This window comes from Chiloscyllium plagiosum, unplaced genomic scaffold, assembly GCF_037043375.1.
Source record: "Chiloscyllium plagiosum isolate Xiang-an unplaced genomic scaffold, Cpla_swu_hap1 HiC_scaffold_39, whole genome shotgun sequence".
NCBI classification, from domain to species: Eukaryota; Metazoa; Chordata; class Chondrichthyes; order Orectolobiformes; family Hemiscylliidae; genus Chiloscyllium; species Chiloscyllium plagiosum.
Genome location: NW_028270177.1, coordinates 42,612,858 through 42,629,933, shown reverse-complemented (window position 1 = coordinate 42,629,933; position 17,076 = coordinate 42,612,858). Strand labels below are relative to the sequence as shown.

General features: G+C 42.9%; 1 protein-coding gene across 4 annotated transcripts in view; it reads right to left on the bottom strand.

The window, feature by feature from the left end:
- The window catches only part of ankdd1a (ankyrin repeat and death domain containing 1A), a 293,056-nt gene that overhangs the window by 157,409 nt on the left and 118,571 nt on the right, over positions 1–17,076 (bottom strand). For all 4 annotated transcript variants that reach the window (XM_087981356.1, XM_043677683.2, XM_043677679.2 and 1 more), the window contains exons 8-9: positions 16,350–16,448; positions 11,790–11,888 (exon numbers count right to left, since the gene is read on the bottom strand). In XM_087981356.1, coding sequence (XP_087837482.1) covers positions 11,790–11,888; positions 16,350–16,448 — 198 coding nt within the window. The remainder of the gene's footprint in view (positions 1–11,789; positions 11,889–16,349; positions 16,449–17,076) is intronic.

Genomic DNA, 17,076 nt, shown 5'->3' with positions numbered 1-17,076 from the left:
TACTTCTAAGTGTTGTTACAGAGTCAAAAAAAAGATTAGCATGGGAACAGTTGAAGAAGTCCAGAATGATAATAACTAACCATAAGTACTTACGTTCCAGTTCGTGCCTGCCGGTCCAAAAGCACAAGGCCAACTGCCTTCATATGCTGGCCCCCATCCAGCACTCGCTCCACCACCACTCTTGGAATCAGTCCGTTTGCTCTGTTCCGCCACGGGACTTAGCCTGTGCTCACTCAGATAAGGTGGAATTTTTGAAATGTATCCTAGAGAGCTTTTTGTACCAGTATGTAGGTTATCCTACCAGAGATGCAGCAGTGCTAGACCTAATCCGAGGGAATGAAGCTTGTCAAGTGGTTGAAGTGTCAGTGAGTGAACGTTTGTGGATAGTGACCGTAACTCTCTAAATTGGTGGAAGGCCAATTTCAATATCATTAGTCAGGATCTGTCAAGCATAAATTGGGAGCAGCTACTTGCAGCTAAGTCTACTTGAAGAGAGAAGGACAATGGCAACAAGTGCAGGGAACCCTGGATGCCAAGGGATATCAGGAGTTTGATAAAGAAGAAAAAGGAAGCATATGTTTGTTACTGAGCATTAAAAACAGACAGCCCTTCAAGTGTATAGAGAGTGTTGTGGGAGAGCAAAGAAGGCAACAAAATATCTTTGGCACGAAGGATTAAGGAAAACCCCATGGCATTTTATAAATATATTAAGAGCAAATGGATTACCGGGAAAGAATGGAATATATTAGGGACCAAATGGGCAATTTGTGTATGGAGCTGGTGGACCTGCGTCAAATCTTAAATGAATATTTCTCATCAGTAAGACAAAGAAGAAAGGCACTATAGTTGGAGATTTTAGTTGGCATGGTGATGGTTCGAGAGCAAGCTAAGATTAATAAGAAGGAGATATTGGATGCTTTAGAGGGTATTAAGGACATAAATCCTCAGGGCCTGATGAGATATCTTGCATAGCAGCCAAGGATAAAAAGTGTGGATATTGCTGAGGCGCTACCAGAGATATTTAATACTTTGTTGGCCACGGATGAAGTGGCCAACAGCCTCCAGATGACTGGAGGATCAATGCTCTGGTTCTTATACTCAAGAAGGGCATCAGGGATAGACTAGGTAATTACAGCCCAGTTAGTCTGACTTTAGTAGGAGGGAAATTATTGGCAAAAGTTCTGAGGGGTGTTATTAAGTAAAGTTGGAAAGACAGTGATTAATCAGAGATAGTTAGCACAGATTTGTTGAAGGGGCAGTCCTGTCTGAGTAACTTAGTTGAGCTTTTTGACAAGGTGACTAAATATATTGATGATGTTAGTGCAATTGATGTTGTTTACATGGACTTCAGTAAAGTATCTGACAAGGTCCCACATGGAAGGCTGGTCTAAAAGGTAGGAGCCCATGGGCTTGCGGGAAAGTTGGCAAACAGAATCCAAAATTGACTTGCAAATTAGAGGCAAATTAGAGGGTTGTTTTTGTGATTGGAAGCCTGTGACCAGCAGTGTGCTACTGAGATCAGGGCTGGGGTGTTGCTGCTTGATATGTCCGCTGAAGGCTTGAATATAAATGTCGAAGATATAAGCAGTAAGTTTACAGATGGCACAAAGATTGGTGGTGTTGTCGATAGATGGTTTCAGACTACAGTCAAATTGAGCAGATGGAATTTAATCCTGGTAGGTGCGGGTATGATACATTTTGGGAGGGCTAACAAGGGAAGGATTTGCACAACGAATGGTAGATTCCTAAAGAGTATTGAGAAACAAAGTGACCTTGGTGTATAAGTCTAATGATCCCTGAAGGTATCAACACAGGTAGATAGGGTGGTGAAGAAAGCATTTGGATTGCTTGCCTTCATTAGCTCTTGCATAGAATACAGAAGCAGGGAAGTCTAACTGCAGCTTTTTAAATATTAAATAGACTACAGATGGCATGCTATTCCAATTAGCTTAGTTCTGGTTGCCACATTATCAGGACATAATTGCATTGGACAGGGTGCAGAGGAGATTCATGAGGATGTTATCTAGGGTGGAAAATCTCAATTATGAGGAGCACCTAGGTAGGCTGGGGTTGTTTTCCCTGGAGCAGATGAGGCTGAGGGGAGATCTGATGGAGGTCTGCAAAATTATAAGGTGGGATAGATGGTGATGGCAGATGTATCGAAGACCAGCAGGCATACACTCTAAGTGAAGAAGAAATGGTTTAGAGGGGATCTGGTGAAACATGTTTTCACTCAGAGGATGGCAGATAGGTGGAACATGCTGCTTGAGATGGTGGTGGAAACAAGTACTCTTGCAATATTTAACAAACATCTGCATAAGAACTTAAAAATACCGGATCCATGTGCAAGTAAATGGAATCAGTATAGTTTGGTTGACACAGTCATGGTGGACCAAAGGACATGATTCTAAGCTATATTACTCCAATCCTGTATGTGTTAATCAGTTGGCTCTCATTCTTCTTCTTCTTCTTTCTCACTTTCAAGAAGGAGCCTAAAACTGTTCACAATATTCCAGCTGTAGTCCAATTAATGCCTTGAATAGCTTCAGCAAAACGAACCTACAAAACGTTCATATTTTGGATGATAGTGCTCCTTTAACAAGGTTATGCTGTCCTTGGCCTTTTTTTTCCCCAGAGAGGTTGTAAAAACTGCAATTCTGAAAAGTCTGGCTTTAGCTACTTGAGAATATTTTCAAGCTTTTGAAAGAAGAACGGCCAGTTCTCCCAGCTCAGCTTTTCTCTGATTTCATTTAGTTTTCACAGTCTGGCTGTTCACTGAAAGCAATCAAGCAGTTTTGAGGCTGCTGGTCCAAGAAACAACTAAATGGAAGAAGGTGTTCCACGCTTAATCTCTCTGCCATCTCTCTCTCCTGTAACACCGTGTTTAATTTTATCTTTTTTTTTGCCAAGGGGTGTTTATGGGGAATGTTGCAAATATTTGGAACAGCATTATTAAGTTGGAATAGACTGTTGGGTTTTTGGATAGATTAAGTTATTCTGTATTCTGCCTGGTATGGAAGGTGCTAGCTATGAAAAGAGGTTGAGTAGGTTAGGTTTGTTTTCATTAGAAAAAAGGAGATTGAGGGGGGCCTGATTGAGGTATACAAAATCATGACGGGTATAGTGTTAAAGGTTTAGATGGAGAGGAATTTGTTAAGTGCGTACAAGACCATTTTCTGATTCAGTGTGTGGATATACCTACGAGAGAAGGTGCAAAACTTGACGTCCACTTGGGAAATAAGGCAGCGCAGGTAACTGAGGTGTCAGTTTGGGGCCAGCGACCATAATTCTATTTGTTTTAAAATAGTGATGGAAAAGGATAGACGAGATCTAAAAGTTGAAGTTCTAAATTGGAGAAAGGCCAATTTTGACTGTATTAGGCAAGAACTTTCGAAAGCTGATTGGAGGCAGATGTTTGCAGATAAAGGGACGTTAGGAAAATGGGAAGCCTTCAGAAATGAGATAACAAGAATCCAGAGAAAGTATATTCCTGTCAGGGTGAAAGGGAAGACCGGTAGGTATAGGGAATACTGGATGACTAAAGAAATTGAGGGTTTGGTTAAGAAAAAGGAGGAAGCATATGTCAGGTATAGACAGTGAATCCTTAGAAGAGTATAAAGAAAGTAGGAGTATACTTAAGAGGGAAATCAGGAGGGCAAAACGAGGACATGAGATAGCTTTGGCAAATAGAATTAAGGAGAATCCAAAGGGTTTTTACAAATATATTAAGGACAAAAGGGTAACTAGTGAGAGAATAGGACCCCTCAAAGATCAGCAAGGCGGCCTTTGTGTGGAGCTACAGAAAATGGGGCAGATACTAAATGAATATTTTGCATCAGTATTTACTGTGGAAAAAGATATGGAAGATATAGACTGTAGGGAAATAGATGGTGACATCTTGCAAAATGTCCAGATTACAGAGGAGGAAGTGCTGGATGTCTTGAAACGGTTAAAGGTGGATAAATCCCCATGGTCTGATCAGGTGTACCCGAGAACTCTGTGGGAAGCTAGAGAAGTGATTGCTGGGCCTCTTGCTGAGATATTTGTATCATCGATAGTCACAGGTGAGACTGGAGGTTGGCAAACGTGGTGCCACTGTTTAAGAAGGGCAGTAAAGACAAGCCAGGGAACTACAGACCAGTGAGCCTGAGCTCGGTGGTGGGCAAGTTGTTGGAGGGAATCCTGAGGGACAGGATGTACATGTATTTGGAAAGGCAAGGACTGATTCGGGATAGTCAACATGGCTTTGTGTGTGGGAAATCATGTCTCACAAACTTGATTGAGTTTTTGAAGAAGTAACAAAGAAGATTGATGAGGGCAGAGTAGTAGGTGTGATCTATATGGACTTCAGTCAGGCGTTTGACAAGGTTCCCCATGGGAGACTGATTAGCAAGGTTAGATCTCATGGAATACAAGGAGAACTAGCCATTTGGATACAGAACTAGCTCAAAGGTAGAAGACAGAGGGTGGTGGTGGTGGTGGATTGTTTTTTAGACTGGAGGCCTGTGACCAGTGGAGTGCCACAAGGATCAGTGCTGGGCCCTCTACTTTTTGTCATTTACATAAATGATTTGGATGCGAGTATAAGAGGTACAGTCAGTAAGTTTGCAGAAGACACCAAAATTGGAGATGTAGTGGACAGCGAAGAGGGTTACCTCAGATTACAACAGGATCTGGACCAGATGGGCCAATGAGCTGAGAGGTGGCAGATGGAGTTTAATTCAGATAAATGCGAGGTGCCGCATTTGGGGAAAGCAAATCTTATCAGGACTTCATGGTAAGGTCCTAGGGAGTGTTGCTGAACAAAGAGACCTTGGAGTGCAAGTTCATAGCTCCTTGAAAGTGGAGTTGCAGGTAGGTAGGATAGTGAAGGCGGCCTTTGGTATGCTTTCCTTTATTGGTCAGAGTATTGAGTACAGGAGTTGGGAGGTCATGTTGCGGCTGTACAGGACCTTGGTCAGGCCACTGTTGGAATATTGCATGCAATTCTGGTCTCCATCCTATCGGAAAGATGTTGTGAAACTTGAAAGGGTTCAGAAAAGATTTACAAGGATGTTGCCAGGGTTGAAGGATCAGAGCTACAGGGAGAGGCTGAACAGGCTGGGGCTGTTTTCCCTGGAGCGTCGGAGGCTGAGGGGTGACCTTATAGAGATTTACAAAATTATGAGGGGCAAAGATAGGATAAATAGACAAAGTCTTTTCCCTGGGGTCATGGAGTCCAGAACTAATAGGTTTAGGGTGAGAGGGGAAAGATATAAGAGAGACCTAAGGGGAAACTTTTTCACGCAGAGTGTGGCACATGTACGGAATGAGCTGCCAGAGGAAGTGGTGGAGGCTTGTACAATTGTAACATTTAAGAGGCAATAGGATGGGTATATGAATAGGAAGGGTTTGGAGGGATATGGGCCGGGTGCTGGCAGGTGGGACTAGATTGTGTTGGGATATCTGGTCAGCATGGACGGGTTGAACCGAAAGGTCTGTTTCCATGCTGTACATCTCTATGACTCTATGTGTAGACAGGGTGGATAGAGACAAGCTTTTTCCCAGGGTGAAGGATTCAATAACGAGGGGTCACGCTTTCAAGGTGAAAAGTGGAAAGTTTAAGGGGGATGCACGTGGCAAGTACTTCACACAGAGGGTGGTGGGCGTCTGGAACGCGTAGCCAGAAGAGGTGGCAGAGGCAGGCACGGTAGATTCATTTAAGATGCAACTGGACAGATGGATGAGTATGTGGGGAGCATCGAGATACAGATGCTTAGGAATGGGCGACAGGTTTAGATTAGATTACTTACAGATTAGATTATTTAGTGTGGAAACAGGCCTTTCGGCCCAACAAGTCCACACCGACCCACTGAAGCGCCAACCCACCCAAACCCATTCCCCTACACCTAACACTTCGGGCAATTTAGCATGGCCAATCCACCTAACCTGCACATTTTTGGACTGTGGGAGGAAACCGAAGCACCCGGAGGAATCCCATGCAGACACGGGGAGAATGTGCAAACTCCACACAGTCTGTTGCCTGAGGCGGGAATTGAACCCGGGTCTCTGGCGCTGTGAGGCAACAGTGCTAACCACCGTGCCCGTTTAGACAGTGGATTTGAAGCAGCTCAGGGTTGGAGGGCCGAAGGGCCTGTTCCTGGGCTGTAAACTTTCTTTGTTCTCTTTGCTCTTTGTATTTGCACCTAATTGTAGCTCCAGCACTAATCTCTATGCCACTCCAATGGTTGCCAGCCTGAAAATGCTGCCCTTAACCCAACTTTGTCTTCCATAAGTTATAGACAGTCCTCTATCCATGCACCAACACCATGAGTGCTTATCTTAAGAATTTGCCTAAACGCCTTCTGAAAATCCAAATTTAATACATCCACAGCTTCCACTTTATCTCCCCTGCTTGTTACCTCTTCAAAGAAATCTAATCAATTTGTCAGGCATGATTTCACCTTCATGAAGCCATGCTGACTCTGCTTGATCATATATATTTCTAAATGCTCTATTATATTCTTTGTAAAAGACTCTCGCATTTTCCAATCACAGACACTAAGCTAATTGGCGTATAGTTACCTGTGTTTTGTGTCTGTTTCTCTTTATTGAATATGGGTATCCCACTGGCAGTTTTCTAAACCTCTGGGTCTTTTCCAGGATCTACAGATTCCGGGAAAGTATGCAATCAGTATATCCAGTTTCTCCGTAGCTGCTTTCTTTAATATCAGAGGATGCATCCCATCAGGTCCAGTCTTTAACTCTGTTATTTTCCATGGTATTTTTCTCTCCTCCTTTTGCTCATTGAATCTGTAGTAATTTTGGAATGCTACTGTGAACTCTGGTAAAAAGTATTCAACTCCTTTGCAATTTTCTGGCTCACCAGTGTTATTTCCCCAGCTTCATTCTCTAAGGGGCTTATGTTCACTTGGCAGCTCTCTTCCTCTTATCTTATAATGTTCCTAGTTTATTTTTAATTTATCACCCATTTTGCTTCTCGTAGTCATTCAAAGAGCTCTGCCAACTGTACCATGTGATCGTTCCAGGACTTACTAAAGATCACTACATCGTCCAAATAGACTGTACAGTTTATTAACCCAGCCACAACTCTGTTCATGAGTCTTTGGAATGTGACGGACATGTTCCTCATTCCAAAAGGCATCACTTCAAAATGATATAGCCCAGCTGGGGTTACAAATGCAGAAATTTCATTTGCTGTCTCTGATAAAGGTATCTGCCAGTAACCATGTATTAAGTCCAACTTGGCGATGTAACTGGCTTGTCGATACAGTCCTTCAATCTAGGAACCGGCTATGAGTCCGATTCTGTAACAGCACTGACCTTCCGATAATCCACGCCGAATAATCTAAACCTGTCCGGTTTGGGAACTAAGATGATCGGAAAACTCACTTGCACTGACTTGGTTTGATGATCTTCTTGTTGAGTTTGGCCTCCACCTCCATCTGGGCCTGTCTGGTTTTGAGAAGATTAAGCCAATGGGGGTGTTTTATTGGAGCAGTATTCCCTGCATCTATTTCATGTACAGTAGCATCAGTCCACCCCATCTGATTATTACGTATGTCCTTATACTGCAGTAACCAATCTTTCAACTCTGTTCCATGCTTACTAATCTATCTCACTCCTCAAGGACTTCTTCATTTCTTAATCTATTTTGAAGCACCTCAAAATCCATATCATCTGGATTTGATTCTTCACGTTGCAGGCTAGTATCTAACACCTGTTTCTCTAGTTTTTTCTCTCCAGTGTAACACGGTTTCAACATGTTCACATGACATAACCAATACCTTTTTTCGACCTGGCATCTTTATTAAATAGTTCACCCGACTCAACTTTTTTCTCAATTTGATAGGAACCATCAAACTGGGATCACCTATCATTGATAATAGTACTAACACGTTATCCCCTTGGGAAAACATGTGAGTCTGAGAGTTATTATTTGCCACCTGCTTCATTCTACACTTTCCCCTCTTTAGGTGCTGTTTAGCTAACTCACCTACTCAATTTAATCTCTCCCTCACCTCCGATACATAATCTAATTGTGAGATCTCTCACTTTGCTGCTGTCAATTTTTCTTTAATTAATTTCAAAGGGCCTCTCACTTCATGACCGAACATTAACTCTAAGGGAGTGAACTGAGGAATTCGTTTGGGGTTTCTCTAATGGCAAACAATACCAATGGGATACCTTTATCCCAATCATATGGGTAATCCTGATAGTATGATCTTAACATGGACTTCAAGGTCTGATGCTACCTTTCTAAAGCTCCCTGGGATTCAGGATGATACACACTGGATTTAAAGTGCTGTATACCTAAGCTATCCATAACCTCCTTAAACAGCCCAGCAGTAAAATTTGATCCTTGGTCCAACTGAATCTCTCTGGGTAGCCCATACCATGTGAAGAAAGCTACATACGCCTTTACTCTCTTTTTTGCTTTGATACTCTGTAATGGAATTGCCTCCAGAAATCTGGTAGACATATCCGTTAGGGTTAACAAGTACTGGTTTTCCCCTTTTAGTTCTCGGGAGGGAACCTACACAATCAATTATAATTCGCGTGAAACATTCTTTAACAGTGGGAATTGGTAACAAAGGTGCTGGTTTTTTCACGTCCTGTGGCTTCCTACCATTTGGCATGTATGGCACATATGGCAAAAGTTAACATTCCTGACCAAAATTTGAGCATTGCAGACCAAAAGAAATGTTTTTGTACCTTAGCCCAAGTCTTTCGTAACCCTAGGTGACCTCCTACAGGTAGTTCATGTGCTACCCGTAACGCTTCCCCTCTGTATGCTACTGGTTACACAATCTGGTGCACTTCGGTCCATTTCTCCTCTGCACTAACCTGCTGTGGTCTCCATTTCTATCTGAGGATTCTATCTTTCAGATAATAACCCTCCAAAATATTCCCTGTCTTCTTTTGGAGTACGCATCCACATATTAGATTAGATTACATTACAGTGTGGAAACAGGCCCTTCGGCCCAACAAGTCCACACCGACCCGCCGAAGCGCAACCCACCCATACCCCTACATTTACCCCTTACCTAACACTACGGGCAATTTAGCATGGCCAATTCACCTAACCTGCACATCTTTGGACTGTGGGAGGAAACCGGAGCACCCGGAGGAAACCCACGCAGACACGGGGAGAACGTGCAAACTCCACACAGTCGCCTGAGGTGGGAATTGAACCCGGGTCTCTGGCGCTGTGAGGCAGCAGTGCTAACCACTGTGCCACCGTGCCGCCCCAAAGATATATATCTTTTATCATCTTGACTTGCTGTTGCAGGTCTCTTAGCTTTTCAGGACTAAACATTTCTGTCTGACCCTCTGCCTGTTCAGGTTTTCCTGCACCATTACATCAAACAGGGTTTCTGCTAACTGAATCTCAACTCCTTCATCTTTCTCTTTACCTTTCCCTTTGTTCTGTGACTTATAATAGTGGGATCTGGTTACCACATAGTCTGGGAAAATACCAGGATATTTCTGTTTTAACTCCTCGGTTTCTTGGTCTTCCTTGGGCTTCTCCACAACATGGGGTGTCACTCCCACCTTGGACCCTGCCAAATCATTCCCAAGAACAAAATGAATTCCTGGAAATGACACTCTGTCAATCACTCCCACTGTAACTTTCCCAGTCTTAAGTTAGCACTCCAACCTGATCTTACATAGGGGAATGCTAAATTTCTCTCCCTCTATCCCACAAATTACCACACTCTTGGGTAACAGATCAGAAAGAGAGCATATTTGCTCATCCCATACAATCAGTGACTGGTTAGATCTTGTATCTCTCAAAATTATATCTTCTTGCCCTTCTCCCCTTGATCTTTCTGAGTAATATTTACCCACAGAGGTGAATTCTTTGTAGAGATCAGGTACTTGACTCCATACCCAACCCCTGCCTAGGCTGTGCACATTGGGTCTCCTTTACTGCATTCACTAATGCCACTGACTTAGTTTCTTTTACCACATCTTTTCCCACAGCATCTTTCTTTAACGACCAGCACTGAATGCTATCCTATACTAACAATGAATTCATGGTGGTCATTGGGTTTGCAGTGATGTGCACTTATATATATTAATACACAGGACAAACTCCTTACAAAAAAAAATACATCTGCTGTACCTGTAGGTGATAGTCATTGTCTGGTTCATTTCTCAGAACAATACCTGACGAATTAGATCTACTTGCCAAACAATCAGTTCTCTCCACTCATTCAATTTAATTGCGGTTTTCCTTTTACTTTGGTATTTCTTGTGAATTATTTCATGAGTGCAAAATGAAAAGCTTCAACATAATGTTATATATTCAGCAATAACTAAGTTGAACCAAAAACCTATTGCTATCCATTTGAAAGTTACTATTAAATCTGCTACCACCATCTTTTCACACAGCAAATTTACGATCACAACAATTTGTTGTATAATTCTTTTTATCTTCATCTCCGCCTCTGTTTCTTTCATCAATTACCTTAAATCTCTACCTCTTGTTGCTGCTCCTCCTACCACTGGGAACAATATCTTCTTATCCCAGAAGGAGAGAATAGTAAGACTAGTGAAAGATACATACATGTCTAATTTGTCTTTGAGACTTCAAAACAGAATTCCAGCATGACCAGTATTTTCATTACCAAATATAACTACTTTTCTACTGGTAGTACAGTGAGCTGGACAATCGTTCAAGGTATTGGGAGTATTTGATTACATGGTGTACACTCAGTGGTTAGCACTGCTGCCTCACAGCACCAGGGTCCCAGGTTCAATTCCAGCCTTGTGTGGAGTCTGTGTGGAGTTTGCACAATCTCCCCGTGTCTGTGTGGGTTTCCTCCGAGTGCTCCTGTTTCCTCCCACAGTCCAAAGATATGCAGGTCAGGTGAATTGGCCATGCTAAATTGCCCGTAGTTAGTCAAAGGGAAATGGGTCTGGGTGGGTTACTCTTCGGAGGGTCGGTGTGGACTTGTTGGGCCGAGGGGCCTTTTTCCACACTGTAGGGAATCTAATATAATCTAATCTATATATAACTCTAATGACACTAATTAAAATTGTTCTGTTTCACAGTAATTACATTCAGGAAGAGAAATAAAGCTGAAATCGAAAGCTTTCATGATAAATCACCCTTACAACCCCATGGCAGCTTTTTCAGTTGGTTCTTGTAGAAATTTAAATAAAATTTCAGATCTTTTTTGTTTACATTATAAAAGCAACACTGTTTATGTACTAAAATTTAATATGATGAAGACAGAAGTACAAACTTTCGTCAGTGGAGATAAAGTGGGAAGAACTGCAATCTCCAGTACGTTACCACCTATTAAAAGCTCAACACAGAAGACAGATGTTTGCAGGGGAACAAGCCTGTCTACTGCTTTCTTCTCTGCATTACTGAACAGTGTCATTAAAATTTAATTTAATTCCCAGGACCTGGATTAGCACTGCACTTGGACATCACATATGAGCTGCAGAAGTTCATTCATCCCCTTGAAGGAAATTCTCAATTCAATTAAATAATGGCTAATTTATGCCTCAAATTAATGCCCTACTTTGCTGCATATTCAGTAATAGTCTCATAATACATTATTTATACAGCATTAATCTTAAAAACGCCCTAAATATGACCCCACATTGAACCAGGATTTGTTGGAACGTGTAGTGCATGGTAGTGGTTAAGAAGAACACCATTCCTCCTGAACTCCACGGAAATTTGACTGTGATAATTTTCACTTTCACTAAGCCCAATCTCAGTCTCCAGAATTAACTCAGTTTCTTACAGAATAACCTTTCAGACTCACATGGTTAACCGCATCCACATTTATGTCAGCTTCAATCAGCAGCTCAGCCACCTTCACCAAACCGTGACATGCTGCATAATGCAGAGCAGTCATATTCTTCTGCAGGAAGAAATACAAAATGGGTTTAAAATCTTCAAAAGGAAAGTTTATGATCATGTTTAATATTCAAGATAGCAATGCCACAGATTGGACAGATGAATCTTGCAAAGAATGGATGTAACATCTATTGCTTTCAACATTTGCAAAAGATGACAATGCTGGTCACTTACAAACGCTACTCAAAAGAAAACATAATTGATACTGACAGCACAGGTCAAATAACTTTGTTTTATGAATGCATCAACCAAAGCAAATTTAAACAGTGGAAAGGATGGCATAAAAAGCTAATTAACTGTTGAATCACAATCTGTGACCCACAGAGCGCCATTTCACGTACTCAATTAGTTGCAGATATAATGATCCTTTCCAAGGAGGGTGAATTATTTTTACAGCAGCCATGCAGTCATTTCTGAAGTAACTCCAAACAGGCCTTGTTGGCACTCTTGCCAACACCTTCATTTTGGAAACCCCTGGATAACCTTGGTGGTGTTCAGCTGAGACCCCGACAAGGTCTGTGGGAAACTAGGGAAGTGATGGCTGAACCTCTTGCTGAGATATTTGTATCAATAGCCACAGATGGGGCACCAGAAGACAGGAGGTTGGCTAAACCAGTCTTAGTGGTGCCACTATATAAGAAAGGGAAAGGCTAGTGAACTGTAGGTCAGTGAGCCTGACATCAGTGGTGGACAAGTTGTTGAAGGGAATCATGAGGGACAGGATTTAGATTAGATTAGATTACTTAGTGTGGAAACAGGCCCTTCGGCCCAACAAGTCCACACCGACCCTCTGAAAAGCAACCCACCCAGACCCACTCCCCTACATTTACCCCTTCACCTAACACTATGGGCAATTTAGCATGGCCAATTCACCTAAGCTGCACAGTTTTGGACTGTGGGAGGAAACCGGAGCACCCGGGGGAAACCCACGCAGACATGGGGAGAATGTGCAAACTCAGTTGCCTGAGGCGGGAATTGAACCCGGGTCTCTGGCGCTGTGAGGTAGCAGTGCTAACCACTGTGCCACCGTGCCGCCCAGACTTACATGTATTCAGAAAGAAAAGGAATGATTAGGGGTAGTCAACATGGCTTTGTGCATGGGAAATCATGTCTCACTAACTTGACAGAGTTCTTCGAAGCAGTAACAAAGAGGATTGACGAAGGCAGAGTAGTGGACATGATCTATATGGACTTCAGGAAGGCATTCAACAAGATTCCACAATTTAGACTGGTTAGCAAGGTAAGATCACACAGAATACAGGGAGAACTAGCCATTTGAAGGCAAAACTGGCTTGAAGGTAGGAGACGGGGATGGTGGTGGAGGGTTGTTTTTCAGGGTGGAGGCCTGTGGCTAATGGTGTGCCACAAAGATCGGTGCTGGGTCCACTGCTTTTTGCCATTTATATAAATGATTTGAATGTGAACACAGGATGTATGATTAGCACATTCGCAGATGACATCTAAATTGGAGGTGTAGTGGACAGGGAAGAAGGTTACCTCAGAATACAACAGGACATTGATCAAATGGGCCAACAGGCCAAGGATGGCAGATGGAGTTTAATTTAGATAAACGTGAGGTGCTGTATTTTGGAAAGACAAATCAGGGCAGAACTTATACACTTAAGAGTAAGTCTTGGGGAGTGTTGCTAAACAAAGAGACCTTGGAGTGCAGATTAATAGTTCCTTGAAAGTGGAGTCACAGGTAGATAGGATTGTGAAGAAGGTGTTTGGTTTGCTTTCCTTAATTGATCAGAACATTGAGTATAGGAGCTCAGAGGCCATGTTATAGTTGTACAGGACATTGGTAAGACCTATTTTGGAATACTGTAAACAATTCTGGTCTCCCTGCTATACGAAGGATGTTGTGAAACCTGAACGGGGTTAAGAAAAGATTTACAAAGATGTTGACAGGGTTAGTGGGTTTGAACTAGAGGGAGAGGCTGAATAGGCTGGGGCTATTTTCCCTGGAGTGTTGGAGGCTGAGAGGTAACCTTATAGAGGTTCATACAATCATGAGGGGCACAGTTAAGGTCAATAGACAAGATCTTTACCCCAAGGTGGGGTCGTCCAAAACTAGAGGGCAAAGGTTTAAGGGCAGTGAAATGGCAGCAGGAGTACCAATATCGTCCACAAGCCTCCTCTAAGTGAGAGAGACAATTTAATTCAGAGGATGACGTTTGGTGCCAAAACTATATGAATGGCCCTATATGGGTATGAGGCAAAGTTGATGTGACTCACAAAGTTCGGGTAGGTGATACAGTCCTGAATAAACATATGGGTCACCTGAAAGCTGTTACTTTGCAAATAGGGCAGGAACCAAACAAATCTGGCCCCTCAGAACAGCCAGAAGGCCTGTCAGAAATTATGGGTTCTCCCCTTCCAGCTAGTGTTAAGGAAACCCCAGAGCATGAGATGGATACAGCCTCGAGATCATTACCACTGGAAAAAGAGGCGGAAACTCTCCCGAGACATTCTAGACACAAGAAATGGGCTACAATCTGGTAAATGCTTCCCGTGTCACAGTTCGAATCAGTGGAACCAGACCTGGAGTGAAAATGTAACAAGCAATTCTACGTGAAAAAGATCCGGCTCAGGGGGGGAAAGATGGTTGTGGAATGTAGTGATTGGAACCAGCTCGATCTTGTTGACTGCGAGGTCCTTGATTAGGGTTGTTAACCTGGACCAAACAGGAAAGCCTTGACTACCAATATAATCAGGAGATCACCCGATGCAGAGCAGAACGGAAAGGTCAGAGGATCTCCTGATGGATTTGCTCCTGGGCCTGGCCAGGCTGGCTGGCTATTAACATGTCCAGGCAGGGGATTGTTTCTGACTACTGCCTGCCCCTCTATCACACTTACATTTGAGCCCAGGTGTCCAGGAGCATGCGGTGTGCATTCTAGATACCTTGAGGGAGAGGTGAGCACGGACAGAGTTATTTATTTCCCCTCACTTTTTCTTCCATGTAAATATTGCCCCTACCAGGGCTCTGCATGTCACAGGTTCCCTGCCAACATCAATGTTTTTCCTGGTGGTGAAATCTACACAACTGGGGTTTTTCACTGTGACCTATACCCTCACACACACGCACATGACACAGGTGCTGGGGAGAATAAACACTACTCCTGTCTGCAACAACAATATGGCAGTCTGTGGTATGGCAGTAGTGTAGGGGTATAAAGGATTTAAAAAAAAAAAGAAAAAAACTCCTCAGTTAGCATCTCCTCAGTTAAGAAAAAAGAAAAAAATATAACCAGGAGATTCAGAATCTCTTCAGTTCAGGCAATTGATACCAAGTTGGCTACATAAAGGGCAGCACGGTGGCTCAGTGGTAAGCACTGTTGCCTCACAGCATCAGGGACCCAGATTCGATTCCAGCTTCGGGCGACTGTCTGTGTGAAGTTTGCAGTCACAGTGCATTGTTATCTACGTGGGTTTCCTCTGCGTGCTCCGGTTTCCTCTCACAATTCAAAAATGTGCAGATTAGGTGAATTGGCCATGCTAAATTGCCAATAGTGTTCAGGGATGCGAAGGTTAGGTGCATTAGTCAGGGATAAATATAGGGTAGGGGAATGGACTTGGAGGGTTGGTGTGGACTTGTTGGGCTGAAGGGCCTGTTCCACACTGTAGGGATTCTAATTCCAATTCTAATTCTAATTTTAAAAATATAAGCATGAGATTAGAATCGCCTCAGAAAAAGGAACCAGGGGATTTAGAATCTCAGTTCAGTGGACAGATTCCAATCTGGGGTAATACAGGGTGATTTAGTGATGGGATACCAGATTCCATGAAACTATTTCAGTTAGCCTAATGAAATTGGAGTTAAGGTAAAGTACTCAAAAAAAAATTTGTTCCCGTTCGCTGATGGCTCAAGGACTCAAAAAGTCACCACAGCCCTCCCAGATAAAAGGGCTGCTCTCTTCTTAGAGGGTGATGATTTAACCTGAAGGTCACCGTTCTTCAGGTAAGGGAAGAAGTCGTGAAGGAAGTACCTTCATGAATGGCAGTGTAGGAACTGACCCCATGTTGTTGGCAACACTGCATCGCAAACCAGCTGTGCAACCAACTGAGCTAACTAAACTCAAGTTCAAGCACTGGGAACATATATTAGTGTTTTTGGGCAAATTACACAGTGGGTGGGTGGATTGGCGGTGGGGGGGTGAGGTTGTATGAGGCAGACCAATTACACAACAAGTCGCAATGACCCAACTCCCCCTAATTATCTTTTTGACCATGCAGGCCTCCGAGGTCCATGCTCTGGATCAACGCCTCGAACTGTATGTCAATGCTGTGATTGACACACCGACAGCAATCAGCAATCAGCATACTCGCAACCGAAGGATCCCAGGTTTCATACGAGAACTAAGGGGCCAGGAAAGTTCAAGGTACAGTAAGACAGGTATTTCTGATTTTTGACAACAGGCGTGCTCCATAATACTGCAGCAAAACTTTAAGTTTTACTCACATTTGTTTGGGCATTTACATCACAGGCATCATTCAGAAGAACTTTCACACAGCTGGAATGTCCTTCTTCAGCTGCTAAATGCAATGCAGTCTCACCTTCCTGTAAACAGATAGAACACTGACAATCTCAAGAGTGACAAATGCAGAAAATTCAATCATATTTTAAGTTGCAAATAAATTGCCTGTCTCATGGTAACAACAATGTTTAGAAATGTCACATTGGACACATTTATAAAATTTTGCTGCAATTTTATATTGACTGTAGGAGCTTTTTTAAATTAATTCATGCGAAGTAGGCATCACTGATGGCTAGTATTTATTGCCTGTCCCTGGTTGCCCTTGAGAAAATGGTGGTGAGCTGCCTTCTTGAAACTCTGCAATTCATGCACTGTGGGTTGACCCACTACCAGGTGAGGAAATTCCAGGATTTTGACACAGCAACGGTGAAAGAACAATGATATATTTCCAAGTCAGAATGGTCAGTGGCTTGGAAGGGAACTTGCAAATGATTGTGTTCTGATGAATCTGTCATCCTTGTCCTTCTAGATGGAAGTAATCATGGGCTTGGAAGGGGCTGTGTAAGGATCTTTGGTGAATTTCTACAGATAGCATACACTACTGCTACTCAGCATAAGTGGTGGAGGGAGTGGATATGGTGCCAATCAAGCAGGTTGCTCTGTCCTGATAGATGGCAAGCTTTTTGAGTGATGTAAGAGCCGCACCCGTTC